Genomic DNA, 18,867 nt, shown 5'->3' with positions numbered 1-18,867 from the left:
CGAGTCAGGGTCGCTATGGGTCGGAACCGACTCGACGGCACTTAACAACAACAACAACATGGGGGGGGGGTTTCTGGTGTGGCACTGCGGGATAATGCGCTGGACTACAAGGTCAGTCTGAACCACAAGGTTGGTGGTTCAAGCTCACCAGTCCCTCCTTGGAAACCCTATACAGGATCACTAAAAGTCGGAACCAACTTGACAGCACATAACAGAGGAATAATGAATAAGAATAAGGAGCTCTGGTAGCGTAGTGGTTATGAATTGGGCTGCTAACCTCAAGGTTGGCAGTTCGAAACTACCAGCTGTTCTGTGGGACAAAGATGAGGCTTTCTGCTCACGTAAAGATTTGCAGCCTCGGAAACCCTGTACAGGGTCACTATGAGTCGGAACTGACTCCACAGTGCTACACAGTAACAACAACAACAAGGGAGGGGAGTTATTGCTTAAAGGACACTGAGTTACTGTTTGAGGTGATGAGAAACTTCTGGACATGCACAATGGTGATGGCTGCAAAATATGGTGACTCAATGAACTGCACATTTACAAACTGTAAAAATGCAATGTTTCGTTAAATATTTTACCACAAATAAAAATTTTAATTTGTGGTGTGTTCATATTAACTAACATTCATACTGGACACTCACTTCCATTATGCTTATCTTCTTAATATCTCAATTATGATTCTTAAACAGTACTTACCAACTGAAGATAGAAATCAGTAGGACTATTTATGTGACAAACCATAACTGATATATCTGTCATTTCTTCAGGCAAAACTGGTGGATTATAGACTAAAATTGTACATTTTTCAGCGTGACTTCTTGGTGATTGTGACCTAAATCTAATTAAAAGTATAATTAAAGCATAAGCAAGAGCCATTGTTTTCTTTTTACTGTGAACTAAGTAAAAGTTTACAGAGCAGATAATCAATTTACATTCAATGAATCATTTCCTTTCATATCATGGTTGCAATCCCATCAATGTGACACCACTTTTGTCCCTCTTCCTCCCTGAGTTTATTTCCATTCCTTCTTCTTTCCAAACCCTTCTGAGCTTTGTCCTTGGGTAAGTGCTGCCCATCTGATCTCGGAGAGCTGACCTCTATGGTATACTTACCACCTCACTAGTGTTGTTGTCCCTCCCTATAGACCTACCGATTGCTTGGCTGAAAAGTGAGCCCCCCAAGGATGAGTTTGGTTCCAGACCTGAGGGGTAAGCTAGAGTCACAGTCTCGGGGTGCTACCAGTCAGAGCCATTTTCTTAGTCTTTCTTTTCTCTGAACTGACCTCAAGTAAGGACTTGCCTATAGACTTCCTTTCTAATTTCTCTCCTCTAACTTATATATGTCTTCAATTAATTATATTCAGTTATCAAACCAGATTAAATAAGATGTCAGGTCTCACAACTCATTAATAAATCTTCAAGTTTGTGTAAAATTATAAAGCAGTCTAGATGTTATTATATTAATTATAAAGCATACTTAGATTCACAGCTGTTTCTACTCTAACTTTCAGTTGAATTTGATATAGTCTTGCTGTAAATTCAGCTCTGACCATCAGTGACAGCTCTGACCATCAGTAACCCTGTAAGTTGGAGCAGAGCTACCCTCAGGATTTCTGTCATCTTTAAGGAAGCACACTGCCACATCTTTCTCCTGGCAGATCAGCTGGTGGGTTTGAAACAGCAACCTTCTGGTTAGTAGTTAAGTGCTTACTACTACATAGCCATGGTCTATGGTAGTAGCATCTGTAAGTCCCTTCCAACTCCAAGATTCTCTATTTCTCTAAAATAGAACCTACCTAGGTATTTTCCAGGACAGAGCATCAGGGTCTTCCATTATGTCATGCAAACCAATTAGCTGGGTTACTTAGTCACCATTCTTTGCTGAGGGGTGGTGATTTATAACTGTCTAGATTACTACTTTAGACAGTTAGAATGGTAATCATGAATTCATGTATCAATGGCAGCAATTTAAATCAGAAATGGTTAAACTGTAATTCTGGAAATCCTATTACAGTTGCTTGTGAAATTACCAAGAGCCCCAAAATATCTACAAATCCTTTCTAATTTATCTAATTTCTTGAATCAAATTATTTGGATGTAGTGCTCACAGGCAAAACCTGCACTTGTTTGTTGTTGTTGCTAAGTGCAGTCAAGTCGGTTCTGATACACAGCGATCCTGTAATAGGGTTTCCAAGGAGCGGCTAGAGGGTTTGAACTGCCAATCTGACAGTTTAAATCGACCTTAGGGTTGGGGGCTTATCCTACAGCATCACACCAGGACTCCAAACCTGTAATCGTAGTATTTTAACCTCTTAAGACAATAGTTTTCAAGACAAAATATTCTATTCTAATTTATAGCAATATTCTCAAGGAATATCTAAGTTTTAAAAAGTTACATACCTTGCTAGTTCCATAAAAACTAATGCATCTCTAAGAGACACCGGCATATCACTACTTATTTTATTTGTTGGTGGTTTCTGTAGATCTACAATGAGCATATCATCTTCTTCTTTAAAAACTTTCATTAAAACAGCTTTGTTATTTACCATTTTCAAAAATTCCACTTTAGCTTCCTTTCCCCAGCCTTTATTCTATTGAAAAAAGTAAAATTAAAAAGTATTTCATAATTACAAATTAGCTCTAATGTCCTAATACCCTAGATTTTTAGCTTTATATACCACCCAGTCTGAAACTTTGAGCACAGACAATGAACCAACCACAGATTCTCAAGGTTTCCACAAGCAGTTTCACTTTAGAATTTAGTTTCACTTTAGAACATAATGATTACCAAAGAACAATTCAAAATAAAAAGGACAAGTATTGCACATATATTCCATTTAAGGATACACACTTAAAAGGTAATTTTTTAAGTCATAAAATATAAAGATATATACAGTCAGCAGACGTTTATCTAGCTTCTATTACTAGCAGTAGATGTATATTCAGTATGAGGAGCTTTCAAAAGTCCTTTGGAAACTCCATTATTTATCAATTCCGCTTAAACTTTTTGAAGTCTCCTCAGATATGCTACTTTAACAATGAGGAAACAAATTCATCTGTTTAAAGAATAATTTTAAACATTAATCCTGTTAAAAGTTAAACACTTAAGTACCTATGACCAAGGTAAATTTCAAGATTAACTACATTTAACAACAGCAAGAATCTCATTAGGGTCCTTTCCAAAAAAAGGTCCAATCAAAACACGCTTATGAGTGGATCTTCTGGGCTGATTTAATTCCAGGCAGAAAGGTCAACTCAGAAGGTCATGGCAACTGTCTTTGGGCATTCCAAAGGGGTCATTCTTGATAAGAGTTTCTCAAAGGACCCAGGATGGTCACAGGGGCTAACTCTGAACACGTGTTCAGAAAACTGAAAACTGCACTGGTGAGGAATAGGTCAGGAAAATTGCACTGAAGAATTTTTGCCAACACAATACATCAACTAAGTCTCCCAAGGTAGCAAAGGCTGTTCTAGGAAAATGTTGTAGGGGAAATCATACCTGCACTCTACAGCCCTGATCCTGCCCCTTCAGTCTTCTTCTGTTCCCCAAACTCAAAGACCACTTAAAACGAACACAATTTGTGCCTCAAGAATGCCAAAACTTCTGTTTGCTGTGATATAAATCAAATAGCTCAGTATTTTTCAAGGAAGGGTTAACATCATACAGGGTTCCTGAGGCTGTACATCTTTGGGGGCCAGAAAGCCTCATCTTTCTCCTGCAAAGTGGCTGGTGACTTTGAACTCCTGTGCAGATCATATGGAACCACTGCGCTTCCCTCAGGGAGGGTTGGAGAGATGCAAATACCACCTTCAAGAGAGTTTAAACCTGGCGGCCAGGGGGCGGGCCTGGGTGGTGCACCTTTTGGCTATTTGATGATGCATGGAGGGGACTGTAACCATTGTAATGAAATGTGATAGGACAAGTGTAAAGCTCATGTTCTCCCATGTAAACCTCACAATAAAAACTTAAAAAAAAAAAAGGAGTATAAAACCTAGATGGAGAATAGGTCAAAAAACTATAGTTTCACAACTAAAAACTGTAGCTTCACAACTAGATATTTTAGTTTACTAAAGTTTTTTCCATGATTTTGTAACTCTTTTTGACTTAATCTCATTTATAGAGACATGTATCACACCATATATTAAATTTGTTTCTCCACGTGTATCTGACTCTAAAATTTAGTGGTTTACTTCGATATGTAACCTACCAATTATGCTGATATTTGCTTATTCAATTCCAATCATGGAAGTTAACACTCACTTCCTTTTTTATTGGCAGCAATGCCATGTTATGTAAAATGCACTTTCAGAATTAGTGCTTTGAGCATAAACTCAGTCATGTGATTTGTCACACACACAGTGAAAATCCTCCCAAGAGAAAGTAATGAACTGGTACTTACTGAATGTGGTGGAACAATGTCTTTCAGTGAGCATGACTGGGCAAATGGCTGGATATCATTGAGCAGTCCTTCAGTACAGGATGCAGGCTTCCTTAGTACCAAACTTAAATCACTCAGTACTATATGCTGCTCAGCAAAGTGTTCTGGCCTCACATGGGAATCATGAACTCTAGGAGAAATTCAGATACTATTTGGTGAAAATAATGCTTCAAATCTGAACTCGCTTTCCCCATAAAACGTATACATTTCTAAAGACACTTTCCTTAGATATTCTAGAAAGCCGTATTCTAATTCATAATACTTCTTTACTGGTGCTATTGTCAGCTGCCACTGAGTCAAATGACTCCTGGTGACTTCGTGTGTTAACAGAGCAAAACTGCTCCACAGGGTTTGGTTGGCTATATCGTCACAGAGCAAACCACCAACGCTTTTCTTCAGCGGTACCTCTGGATGGTTTATAACCACCAACCTCTAGGTTAGAAGTCAAGCGCAAACCATTTTTGTCACTTAGAGACCTATACAAATTATGTCTAGCTTCAATTAGCACAAATGTTGTTATCCATAGAATTCAGTATTAGCTACCTTTATCTGAACTTTCATCTACTTATTCAGTTTAAACTCAAAGGAAATGATGACCCCCAAAACATAGATGTATTTATTCTAGAAAATATACATTTATTTTAAAACCACTAAAAAAAAGTTAATGCTGGTCCTTATTACAGAAACATTTTTGGCTGGTTTTATTCTCAGAAAAAATTGAAAGAAACATTTTTTTAATACTTAGAGTAAACAAGATACTATGTCACTTGGTGGTCGTGGTGGTGGTTATATGCTGTGGAGTCGGTTCCGACCCATAGCGACCCTGTACAGAGTTTCCGAGGCTGTACATCTTTACAGGAGCAGAAAGCCTCATCTTTCACCTGTGGAATGTCTGGTAGTTTCGAACTGCTGACCTTGAGGTTAGCAGCCAGACTCGTAACCACTATGCTACCAGAGCTCCTTCTATGCCACTTAAGCATATGTTACTATAATTATAGAACTCCATTTAAAAATCAACTTTAAAATCCTGCAGCTAACTATTAACACCTTATTTCAAAGAAGTTTTTTTTGTATATTATTCCTACTTCAAGCAATGTAACAAGAGCACTTAAATCTGAAGTACATTTTTAAAAGCTCCTTTTCTAAGCTCATCTATTAACAATGATAGATAATATTTTATTAAGGGATACAAATATAGAAAAAAATGATAAAATGTATGTGTCTTGAAAGCGAAGAATAAACAAATTACTGCTTTACCCATTCCTAATTTTTGTCTTTAAACTTCCTTACTCATGCTTCTAGGCAGACTAAGAACACATAGTAATTATAAAATATCATACCCTGGAACAATTAAGACTTCAGAATTTCCAAAATCTATCATAAATATTTGTATTAGTGCAACTTCACAGACTGAGTACTTGGTTGGACTACCAGATTTTCTAATATCTTTACTTTTTATTGGAATTAATTCAGTGATAGTTCCTCGACACCACATTCCATTTTCAATACTGTTGATATATATTCTTGCACCTAAATAGTGAGAAAACCATAATCACTGTTTAAGAAGAGAAATACCTAATTAAGTGCTAATTTACAAACATGCACATTTACCACAACCCAACAACCCACTGCCATGGAGTCGATTCTGACTCATAGCGACCCACAGGGCAGAGCAGAATTGCTCCATAAGGTTTCCCAGGCTGTAAATCTTTACAGAAGCAGACTGCCACATCTTTCTTGCATTCAGGAGCTGGTGAATTCAACCCACCAAGCTTTTGATTAGCAGCCAAGTGTTTAAACCACCACATCAAGGAGGCTTCTTTTTAAGAAGTCTTAATTTCTTTTTTGACACAGTATTATGTCAAGTAATGGAAGAATATTTTCATGCTTAGCTAATCTACCCAAATAAAATATTTTGGTATGTTTTGCTATACAGAAACTTATGAGATAAACAAGAAGATCAAAACACAAAAGGTACTAAGTCAGCAGTCACCTATGAAGGATCAGTATTTGATGAAAGATGAATGACACTGCCCTGCAATTAAAAAGCTCAAGAAAAGCAGAGTGACAGATGAATTAATTGCTACACTATATTTGCTACAATAAAGACTAGCTCTATCCTCATGCATACAAACACACACATATGGTGGTGGATGTTATGTGCCAAGGAGTCGGTTCTGACTCATAGCGACCCTCCACAGGTTTTGAGGGTGAAAATCTGTAAGGGAACAGAAAGCCTCATCTTTCTCCCACAGAACAGCTGGTAGAGTCTAACTGCTGACCCTGAGGTTAGCAGCCCAATTTGTAACTATAACGCTACCAAAGCTCCTTAATACACACATATGCTGCTGTTGTTGTTGTTGTTATGTGCCGTGGAGTCGGTTCTGACCCATAGCGATCCTACCCTGCACAGGGTTTCTGAGGCTGTAAATTTCTACAGGAGCAGAACGCCTCATCTTTCTCCCACGGAGCAGCTGGTAGTTTTGAACTGCTTACCTTGTGGTTCGCAGCCTGATTCGTAACCACTACGCTACCAGAGATCACCTTAATACACAATACACACATATAGATACACAAAATTACACTTGTAAATTACTGTAGTAGCATAAAGGAAGATAAAAATGTGTGGGTGAAACAAACAAGAAAAACAGCATGTGAAATACCAAAATCAACTAGCTAATCCATACTAGACTTTAGAGAAGGGAAGACGTACTGAGGACTTGGCAATGAGAGGCCTTTTGGATGGATTACATAAAATGATGGGTTAAAAATAACCAGGAAAAAAAAAAAGAAAGAACAGGCAAGCAAGATGTCTGAATGTCAAGAAAACAATTCAGGAAAGCAGTGGCTGAAACCCCTGGAACAGTAATCTAGGGGTAGATACAAGGCTGGGTTCATGGACTGAATGAGTGTGTAGAGACAGTGGGAATACAATCACAAATATACACCTAGGTCTGACAGGAGTATTTAGACATTTAGACATGGACATTTACCTTCACTACAAACATATCCATGAATGTGGTGGAGCATGTTGTTAGATGCTGTTGAGTCGATTCCGACTCATAGCGACTTTGTATAGCATTTCTGAAGCTGTAAATCTTTACAGGAGCAGAAAGTCTCATCTTTCTCCCACATGGTAGATGAAGCATACAGACAGCAAAACCACGTTAACTTCTTAGGCATTACCAAACACCTTACAGGACTGATTTGTTGTGCCTAAGGGCTCAGAACCATAGTCTAAGGGAACATCCAGTTCAACTGACTTAACAGTCTACAAAGACAATGTTCTAGCTCCTACTTTGGTGAGTAGCAACTGGGATCATAAAAGCTCATAAACAGACATCTAAGGTTCAACTATTGATCTCTCCCTGTCTGCAGGAAAAAACAGTGACGAACATGGATTAATGAACAACATGAACATGAATCTCCACAACCCTGAGTCAGCAGAACTAGTTGGTGCCCTGTTACCACTACAAACTGCTCTGAAAGGGGTGACACCCTGGATTGAGTGGGAGAAAATGTGGAATACTCAAAAGCATTAAAATGATCAGTCTTACTGGTCAGATTGAGACTGGTGGAACCCTGAGACTACAGCCATCAGTCATCCTTCAGGTCTGGAAGTGAACTTACCCAGGGCTCAATTTTCACTAGTGAGGTATGCACACCACAGAATGGTCAACCATTGGAGAATAAAAGGGCAGAGTTTACTTACGGACAAAATTCAGAAAGGTGGAGAGAGAAGGAAGAACGGAAAAAAGAAGCACAGGGAGGAAACGGGATAAGTCAAGTTACATAAAAGGGATTGCAATCATTGAGCTGAAATGCTGTGCATGACTTGTTGAATGGAAACCTAACGGTACATTCTGTTAATCAATTCACAGTAAAAAGTTAAAAAAAAGAGGTTGAAATTCTCGTTCAAACCATGTAGCATAATTTCAAGAGCTACAAAGTTACCTAGCTTAGAGCCCATACTCTTAACAATGAAGCTGTGCACTGGAGATAACTAACTGTGTGGTAAGATCTGCTCTCTGTTGATACACAGAGGGATGCAGTATGTACGCCTCTGCAGGTACAAGCACAAACAGCTGAGTTGAAAGGCCTTATTTAGGTGTCCGATGCCACTCTCACATGTGGAGAGCAAGAAACTGATTGCAAACTATGAGGGCACAGGTTTCTCTGGAGACAAGGGGACAGTCTAGATAAGCTATCATTAGTTTAATAATTTATAAAACAATTCACTTTACTCCATAATGAGATTATGCAACATAGCTAACTCTAAAAATGTGCTAATGGTTAATTTTAACCCTTAATCAACTTACCAAAATAAAATTTATGTTAAATTTAACACTTTCACACTTGGAGCAAATAGCTATATTATTAAGTCTATATGGGTTGGTCAAACATAATAATGTTTAAATAAAATTGATGTTTTAACTTGGAGTAGTATTTCATTACCTAGTTCTAAAATATCTGAAGGACTGAGATGTAAACTCTTGTTGCAAATTTGATTCACCTTCTTTTCCAATAATGTTGCATCTTTTATTTGTGAATACTTCCGAACATAGAAGTGGCAAGGATGTATTACATGACTTACCAAAACTAGTTCTGGGGAGCCTATATAAGAAAAAGTATTTAAACCACATTAATAAACCATGAGTTAGAAAAGAATCTACAAATGCTGAACAAATACAATATCCTATAAAAGAAAAATATCTTATGGTATTACAAACTCTAAAATACTGAGACTCCATAGAACAGTCCAAACAATGGTACCCAAACTATAATACAAATGGATCACTTTCAACAATTAATTCTTTAGCAACATAAACTGCAAACAGGTTACTTGCAAAATATGTAAGTACAATTGTAGTTCATGTGTAGGTAACATAATGGCATAGTATATGTTGCAACCCAACAAAATTTCAGAGTTTACCTGGAACTCAGAACCCCATTTCTAATGATTAGGTTTCTAGTACAGCTCACAAAATCCTGTCTATAGTATTTCTCCAGAACCTATAAATAGTTCATCATGTTAGAGAGGGATGAAAACTGTCTGGGGAAAGCCAAAGTATTAAGAAGCATATAGAGGAAAGTTGTGTGTTCGAGTAGGAGGTGAAAGTGGAGCAAAAGCAGTGAGATAATTTTATGCATGCAGGAGTTAGTTGAGGCATGACTGCAAGATTGGTTTGAAGTGCAAGGTCGAAGGTTCAAACTTGGACCTTGGAAATCCTATCCAGGATTGCTATGAGTCAGGAATGACTCAAAGGCACTAAACAACATTGATGCAAAAAGATCTCCTAAGTACAAAATTAAGCCAAAAAAATAACATTGTTACTAGGGTTGAAGTTCATACATGCCCAACTTTATTGAAACAAAACAACTTTAAACGTGTCTCTGCAATCAATGGATGGCTGCACCCAAGTTCTCCCAGTAATACATTTGTCTTAATCTCGCTAAGGTGGCTTCCAAAAAACAGGTCCAACAAAACAGTAACTTCTGAGAGGATATGCTGAACCAGTTCAATTCAAGGTACAGAGGTCACCTCAGAAGGGAATGATGACTGTTTTTTGGCATTCCAAAGGAGTAATCTTGATAGATTTTCACAAAAAAACTGAGGGCAATCATAGGGGCTTATTACTAAGTTTTCAGAAAACTGAACTGGTGAGAAAAACGTCATGAAAGTTGCATCAAGTAATTTTGTTGTTGTTGTTTAAATCATGAAACTGCACCTGCTCATTCTCTGATGGTGCTATGGGCTGTCCAAAGATAATTTCAATGGAAAACTTTACCCCATCCACCCTCTATCCCTGGTCTGGCCCCTTCAAACTTCTTTTATGTTCCGCAAACTCAAGGATGCTAAAACTGCTGTTTGTCAAGGTGTAATTAAAGAGACTACAACTCTTTGGGGAAGTGTTAGAGAATTAAAATCATTGTCTTCAGAAGTGTCTAGACTACGATGATGATGTTAAAAAACAATAGCTTCACATTTAGATATATATATACTTTTTAATAAAAGTTGGCCATGATTTTGTAGCAATGTGGATGGCATGGTATGCTTTATGTAAAAAACAATCTACGTCTATCTATATTATGCTTATTCAGCATAAAGAAAGCCTAGAAGGGCAGGAAGGACTAAACAGAGTGCCAACAGTTGACTGGATATAACGGAAGGCAAGGTTTCACAGGGTGGTTTACTATGTACACACACATATATATTTGAACAACGCAAATGCTCTGTGATTAGTTTTTGAAAGTGTGCAAAGACGAGGAGAAATGCAATTGGAGAGAGCAAGCAAAGATGGTGGTAGTGATACGCTGTGGAGTCAGTACCAACTCAAGACCCTGTACAGGGTTTCAGAGTCTATACTATCTTTACAGTCGCTGAGGGCTTCATCTTTCCCGCAAGCAGTGACTGGTAGATTCGAATTACTGACCTTGCTAGCAAGCATAGAAAGACAACAGAAACTAAACAGACTATTTTAACCTTTCAGACCAATAAAGATTAAAAAGAATAATATCCATATTCTTGATAGAGCTAAAAAGATAAATTATGTGGAACTAGGGAGACAGGTAAGAGACATGCTGCTATACATTTTAGACACACTTTTGCTAAATACAGTTAAGGTTTTAATATTACAAAGGAAGAAATACTAGTTATCAATGAAATCCATTTTACACATTGCTTTATCCTAGATAAGAATTACTATATACACAGCAAACTCCACTATTTAAGTAGCAAAAGTACCTGCTTTTGATCCAAAAGAAACAGACGTCTTTTTCTGAAGAGGCTGTTTTTGATTTCTAGGTGTTTCCATAAAATAATCTGTAAAATATGCTTCATCAAAATAAGAAATAAAGGCAATTGTACTAATTTTGTTAATGCTGACAATGGTATACTTTTGTTCAAAAAGCTGTACCTCAAATGGCAAAATTCTAGAATGGAAAGATACTTGTGTTACATAATAAAATCTTAAATTATTGTAATTCACAGAGATATCAGTGATAATATAGTGGAAATGAGAAAACAACATACATACATATTTTTGTAGCTAAAATGTCATTCTGAACCAAAAAAACCCCCACAAAACTGAGGAGAAAAAATTAAAACCCATCTTGACAATGATCCTAAAGACGACTAACCCACTGCCATCAAGTTGATTCCGACTCATGGCAATCCTGTATAGGATTTCGGAAGCTGCAAATCTTTACAGGAGCAGAAAGCCTCATCTTTCTGCCTGGGAGCAGCTGGTAGTAGATTTGAACTGCTGACCTTGTGGTTAGCAGGACTCCTTTACAGAAGATTGGTGGTGGTGGTGGTGTGCCAGGGAGTCAGTTCCAACTCATAGCGACCCTGCATAGAGTTTCCAAGGCTGCAAATCTTTATAGGACAGGAAGCCTCATTTTTCTCCCATGGAATAGCTGGTAGTTTCGAATTACTGACCTTGAGGTTAGCAGTCTGACTCGTAACCACTATGCTACCAGAGCTCCTTTAAAGAAGATTAATGGTATAAAATTTTGTATGTATAGCAGTATCTCACTACAATGTTACTGGGAAAATACCAACACTGCAAATGTTATCAAGTACCTGATACATTTCAATGTTATAAACAGATGATATTATGTATAATTGTTCATTTCATAGCAGATCAAATCTCAGAAAAAGACTTGTTAGTCTTAAATTCAATGACAAAGTAATAAAACTTTCACAAATCACATCTCTCATTTATTTATATATGCATCTTTTATATAAGGTTTATAGTATGTAGAACATTTAAAAGTCAAATACCTTAATTAAACCAAATGTTAAACTTACACCTCTGAGGTTAGCTATATAGCAGAACTAAAAATAAAACTATCATTAACTTTGAAAAATGTGACTGTAAGGGTAAGGAATCAACAGGATTTAATTAATAACAAGGTAAAAGACTATAACACAGCAATATATTTCTGGTAAGCACAGGAAAAAACCAGTACAAATTGTTTCCAGTTACAGACACAAGGTTTGGCTTATTTGGTTTTTGGTTGCTTTTATATTTTCACTCACTTTCCAGGTTCTCTTCAATAATTTCTTCAATGATCACGTCAGGACTAGATCCCGTTTGTGGCAGAGCAGCAATGGCTTTGGCAACAACTTCTTTCTTTGGATGGCAGTCCTTTGTTTCTAAGCCCACGTCACTGGCTCCACATTGCAAAGGTGCCGATGGTGCTTCATTACTCAGCACAGAGAGCTCAGACTTGTTCTCCTCTAGTGACAAGTAGGCATCCAAACAAGAAAATTCCTTTTTATTAGTATACTTCTTTTGCACATTCTGTCCAATTTTATTTTCTTGGGGAGAAAATCTGTTTAAAAATATAGGAGCATATTTAGGATTTTTTCACATGACCTTTTAAAATCACTTTATAAATTCTTTATATTCACCTTCAGGCCAGTTCCATACTGCATTACAGTTAATGCTGTGACACATATAAAAGGGATAAAAAGCGGTCCCAGCGCCCCAGGGATATTTTTTAACTGCTTTATAATTTAATATAGCAACATTCAATACTTTTTACTACATTTACAGAGTTGTGCAGCCATTATCACAATCTAATTTTAGAAATCTTTCCATCACCCAAAAAGGAATTTCTGCTTTTCCTAGCCACAAGCAGGTCCCAGGGTTTTGTTTTGTTTTTTTTATAAAAAAAAAAACACAAAACAACCTAAGACAGAGCCATTGCCATGCTGCAATGAGTTTCGATGACGGGTAAGACTGAGGAATTCGCACTGACCGCCTAAGACAGGCAGCATCCCTTAAACAAATAATAAATAAGGAAGAATCTGATGCAGACCGTGCAGACCCGGTCAGGAGTTCAAGTCCCTGTGGGCCCAAGCGTTGCTGACCGTCCAAACCATAGGCTCTGAGGATCAGACTTTAGCCACCTAGCAGACGTAGCAAAATGTCCCTTATCTGATTATTCAGATACGCTGGTTAGTAATTCCATACATGAGCCCTGGATACCCACAGATAAATGTAAAACCCTTCCCTAAAAGCCGAGACTGTAAATTCCAAAAAGGGAAAGTTTTTCCCCCAAAAAAAAGCTAAAGAGGATAGAGAGAAACTCTGTTAACTGATGGTATGTGGAGGGGATTATAATCAATGTAATGAAACAAGGTATATGAATGTTTGAATGTGAAACCGATGATGTCCCCTGAAAACTTTCACTCAATCCACAATAAAAACCTTAAAAAAAAAAAAACACAAAATAGGAATTTAATCAGTGAAAAGTTGAAGAAAACAGTCGATCACAACAATCTGATCCTTAGAATAGTGGATAATAACAGTTTTCAAAAGGAGTCATTTTGATTTGGTTTAGGTATTTGACATTAAATTGTTTAAACTATATTGTTTCTTCTTTAATTCGGTCATGGGTACAATCCTGAATAAATCACTAGAAACCTCCATGTACGCTAATAACACTCATTAATCGAATGTGTTGAGTATCATTATTCACGAGCCCTTAGCCCAGTGATTATTCACTCTACTCCAATTTTCTCTATCTTCTCCACATATCCAGACAGATCTAAGTCATCAAATTTACAAACAAGCATAGACACCCTAAGAAACAAATGAGGTAAAGGCTCATAAAACTTACGATTTGTAGCTAACCTATGATGAATTTATCTTCTTCACAGACCAGTTTAGTATACGATTTAAAAAATACCCAACAAAGTGAATGACACATACTCTCCTGTCTTTTCTAGCAGTCAGATATTTATTAACATAAGAAACATTAATATATGTTGAATACAGGCTCAAACACCTTTTGAGACACACATTGATATACAAACTTGCAAACAAAACATCTTTTCATAACTTCTCTTAATTAACACTGTTGTTGCTATTGTTAAATACCATAATGTCATTTCCTACACACAGTAATCTTGTATAGGGTTTTCAAGGAGAGGTTGGTGGGTTTGAACTACTGACCTTGCAGTTCAAACCAACCTTGTTATCAGTGCATTATCTTGCAGCACCACACCAGGACTCCTATGTAACCTTGCTGAGACATCTAACACTGCTATCCAAGTTCAGTCTTACCAATCTCTGTTTTGACGTCTAGAACACCATGCTCCTGTTTCTCCTTCAACCGATCTGCTCCTTCTCTCTTCTGTGTTGTTTTGGTTACCCACTCCCTGACATAAATTTAAATCTTTTCCAGATTATTTTCTTTGACCTACTTCAATATCTGCACTGCCCAGCAATCCCCTGGTTTAACTACCATTTGTTGTCTGTTAACTTCAAGACTGGCTGTTGGAACACAGCCCCAGGTACATGGGAGAAAAGGCCTGGTAACCTGCTTCCATTAAAACCAGAGCCAGGGAAAGAAAGCCTCCGCTGGAGCTCGACTTGGTACAATGCCCTCAGCTTGAGGGCAACTAACAATCAGGAGAGACATTTTCCTTAATAACTAGGAAAAAAACGAAGACTGACATCAAACTTAAAGTCAATACAGTTTCTTAAAAACGAGTAACTTTTGGTCTTAAAATATTTGAGAATATCCACATTTAAGTTAGAAAAATCTAAAAGAATCCATTAATTGGACAGACTGCTAATTATCCATGGAAGCACAAACAGGACAAAGAATCACAGAGGCCTTAAAGATGAGGCTGTGCTCATCCAGGCACTGTCTTGGGAAAGATGACTGGAGCCAAAGGGCTAGCGCTGCAGTTCTCTGACAAGGTCTTCCTTGTGGTGGAGAGAAGCCATGACAGGCTAGCTCAGCCTAATGCAGATAAGCTATTTCATTCTTCTTGGATCAACTATCAATACCCATGGAAGCAGCAGTCAAGAAATCAAACAACATATTGCATTGGGCAATTCTGCTACACAAGACCTTTGTAATGTGTTGAAGAGCAAAGATGTCAGCTTGAAGACTAAAGTGTACCTACCCAAACCATATTATTTTCAATAACCTCATATGCATGTGAAAGCTGGACAGTCAATAAGGAAGACCGTAGAAAAATTGATGCTTTTGAGTTACAGTGTTGGAGAATATTGAAAGCGCCATATAACTATAACTCAAAAGAACCAATAGATCTGTTTTGGAAGAAGTGCAGCCAGAGTGCTCCTTGGAGGCCAGGATGGCCAATCTTTGTCTCTCATACTTCAGACATATTGTCAGGCGAGACAGTCGCTGGAGAATGATACCATGTATGGTAAGGTGGAGGGTCAGAGAAAAAGAGAAGACCCCCAGCGAGATGGACTGGCAAAGTGGCAGCATCAATGGGCTCAAGCATGGCAACAATTGTGAAGTTGGCCCAGGATCGGGCAGTTTTTCATTCTGCTGTGCATAAGGTCGCTATGAGTCGGTACCAACTCGAAAGCACCTAACAACAACAAAAACAACAACAGGGTTGTTGTTCAATACAACCTTCTGTGCAGGTGGGAATGTGCTGCACTATCCTCTGTGGTAGGCATTATTCACACTTGACTACTGAGCACTTGAAATGTGGCTAGTGTGACCAAGAAACTGAACTTTTAGTTTTATTTAGGTTCATATTCAATTTATACTTAATATGGTTGTTGTTGTTAAGTGCCAATGAGTCAGATCCAATTCATAGTGACCCTGTATAGGGTTTCCTAGGAGAAGCTGGTGGGCTTGAACAGCTGACCTTGCAGTTCAAACAGACTTTGTGGTCCAGTGCTTATCCTACAGCGCCACATCAGGACTCCACTTAATATGGTCAGCACCTACCATATTGGACAGCACTGGTCTAGAAAATACAGTTCAAACTCTCCTACAAAGTATACAAAGTCGAGTCTACCACATGCTATCATACATCCAGTTCACTGAATGTAGCACGCTATAGTCATAATTTGTCTGTTTTAAAATATCTTCCCTCCCTTTCGTTTTCCTTTCTTAGTGCTATTTCTTTTCCAAGGAGAAGGAAATATAAAATCTATTCTATAAAGATTTTTCTCAACCTATTATCATATATAGGAACTCTGGTAGCGTAGTAGTTACAAATTGGGCTGTGAACCGCAAGGTCAGCAATTCTAAACTACCAGCTGTTCTGTGGGAGAAAGATGAGGCTTTCTGCTACCGTAAAGATTTAGTTTTGAAAATCCTGTACATGGTCACTATGAGTCGGAACCAACTCCACGGCACTTAACAACAACAACAACATGATCATATACAGCACAGTGGTTCTGTATAAGTACTGGTCTGCAAACCAGAAGGTCCATAGTTTGAGCCCACCAGCTGCTCCTTGAAAGAAAGACAAGGCTTTCTGCTCTTGTAAAAATATATAGCCTTAGAATCTCTATATAAATGGTGGTTATGAGTCAGAACTAACTCAAAGGCATATAACGGCACATAGCAACAACAACTACTGATTTCCCCAAGAAGTAACCATTCCCTCCCTTTGCACCTTCACTCACTTCTGCACATACCACTCTCACAGCAATTATGCACTTGACTGTTCAGGTCTGTCCTTTCTCTACATGTCTGAACTTCTCTGACACATATCACACCACTTAGGGCATTAGTTGGTGGTGGTGTTGTTATGTGCTGTCAAGTTGGTTCTGACTCATAGCAACCCTGTATAGGGTTCCAAGGAGCGGCTGGTGAGTTTGAACCACCGACCTTGCAGTTCAGTGCATTAACCCACAGTGCCACAGCTGGGCTCCACAGTATTAGTACTTAGTAAAAATCAGCAAAATATTGACAAATATATCATTAAATACTGATCCTTTCTAGTTATGTTAAATCTATTACGTGACAAATTTAACTGACATAAACTATTTTTCAGCTTTTGAATCATTGCTGCTTAAGTGCCACGGAGCAGGCTCCAATTCACAGCAACTCTGTATAGGGTTTCCGATGAGCAGCTGGTAGGTCTGAAGCACCAACTTTGTGGTTCACAGTCCAGTACTGATCCTACAGGATCACACCACAAGTCCTACTACACTAAAAATCCATCTTCCTGTCTACTAGGTAACTTAGGCCCTGTCAGATATGACTTGTTGTCATTCTTATACTTACTTTGTTGAGTCCTCAAATTCAATCTTTCCAATTTTGTTGAACATACAGATGATCTCACTACAATTCAGATTCAACCTAAAATAAAACATCAACATACAAGTAACTGCTCTAACTTCATTACTTCTTCTAAATAAAAATGAGTTGCTGACATTAAAATAACTCTAAAAGAAAATGAAAAACATTTAAATAGCTTTCTAATTTAACATAGATTCTACTTACTTTAAATGGTTGGTTGCTAACTTGGGCATTTGTTACTACTCAAACTTTTGATATTTACTTGCTTGCTATTTTAATATATTTAGGCCCTAATACATTTTTATGGAGCTCTGGTAGCGTAGTAATTACAAATCGGGCTGTGAACCTCAGGGTCAGCAGTTTGAAACTACCAGCTATTCTTCCACAGAAGAAAGATGAGGTTTTCTGCTCCCGTAAAGATTTACAGCCTCAGAAATCCTGTACAGGATTGCTATGAGTCTGAACCGACTCCATGGCACATAACAACAACTATACATTTTTACCCATAATTGTTATAGCTCCCTGAGAAATAACTCACCTGGAAGAGGGCCGTTGCTTTAGAGAACTCACTTCTGAGAACTCACTTTCATATGTTAACTTCAAAGTTCGGATAATCTAGAATTAACAATGTCATTCATGTGTGAATTTTCCATTGTCACAAATATTTCAGAAATAATAACATTTTAGAAGGGACATTATAAACCTTTGTTGTTGTTGTTGCTAAGTGCCGTCGAGTCAGTTCCGACCCACAGCGACCCTGTAAAGGGTTTCCGAGGAGCAGCTGTTGAGTTTGAACCACCGACCTTGCAGTTCAAATGGCTTTGCAGTCTGGCACAGTAACCCACAGCGCCACACCAGGACTCCTATAGACCTTTCGGTATATCATTAATTAATGTATTTATGGCTTGAATTGAAGGTACTCAAAGGAATGCAAATAAGGATTTAATATAGTACTCTTTTTCCCATAATAAGAGTTTAAAATTTTTTGGAGATGTGTATTAACAGGTAACAAAAAAGACACTAGCAAAAGAAAATATAGCTATAACTATCAAAAAAGGAGTCCTGGTGTGGTGCTGTGGGTTAATGCACTGGGCTGCAAAGTCAGTCTGAACCACAAGGTCAACAGTTCAAGCTCTCCAGCTGCCTTGGAAACCTTGTAACAGGGTCACTGTGGATCAGAATTGACTCGACAGCACGTAACATCATTCTACTGATTTTGTGCTTTACTGTCTTAAAATGTTCTTTTTTGCCTCCCGACTGGATGCCAGTTAACAACTGGCTTCCTAAATATGTTTTACTATGGTCAAGACCAAATCTTATGACTTTTTTCACCCCTAGTGAGTGCCTCATGGGAGTTCTGGTATGGCACTGTAGGATAAAG

General features: G+C 37.9%; 1 protein-coding gene across 1 annotated transcript in view; it reads right to left on the bottom strand.

Moving 5' to 3' along the window:
• The window catches only part of RNF17 (ring finger protein 17), a 132,881-nt gene that overhangs the window by 76,778 nt on the left and 37,236 nt on the right, over positions 1-18,867 (bottom strand). The window contains exons 10-16 of the mRNA XM_006832058.1: positions 12,490-12,785; positions 11,191-11,280; positions 8,901-9,059; positions 5,786-5,975; positions 4,407-4,575; positions 2,407-2,597; positions 703-844 (exon numbers count right to left, since the gene is read on the bottom strand). Of these exons, the coding sequence (XP_006832121.1) occupies positions 703-844; positions 2,407-2,597; positions 4,407-4,575; positions 5,786-5,975; positions 8,901-9,059; positions 11,191-11,280; positions 12,490-12,785 (1,237 nt within the window). The remainder of the gene's footprint in view (positions 1-702; positions 845-2,406; positions 2,598-4,406; positions 4,576-5,785; positions 5,976-8,900; positions 9,060-11,190; positions 11,281-12,489; positions 12,786-18,867) is intronic.

This window comes from Chrysochloris asiatica, unplaced genomic scaffold, assembly GCF_000296735.1.
Source record: "Chrysochloris asiatica unplaced genomic scaffold, ChrAsi1.0 scaffold00005, whole genome shotgun sequence".
Taxonomy (NCBI): domain Eukaryota; kingdom Metazoa; phylum Chordata; class Mammalia; order Afrosoricida; family Chrysochloridae; genus Chrysochloris; species Chrysochloris asiatica.
This window is presented reverse-complemented; position numbering and strand designations above follow the sequence as displayed.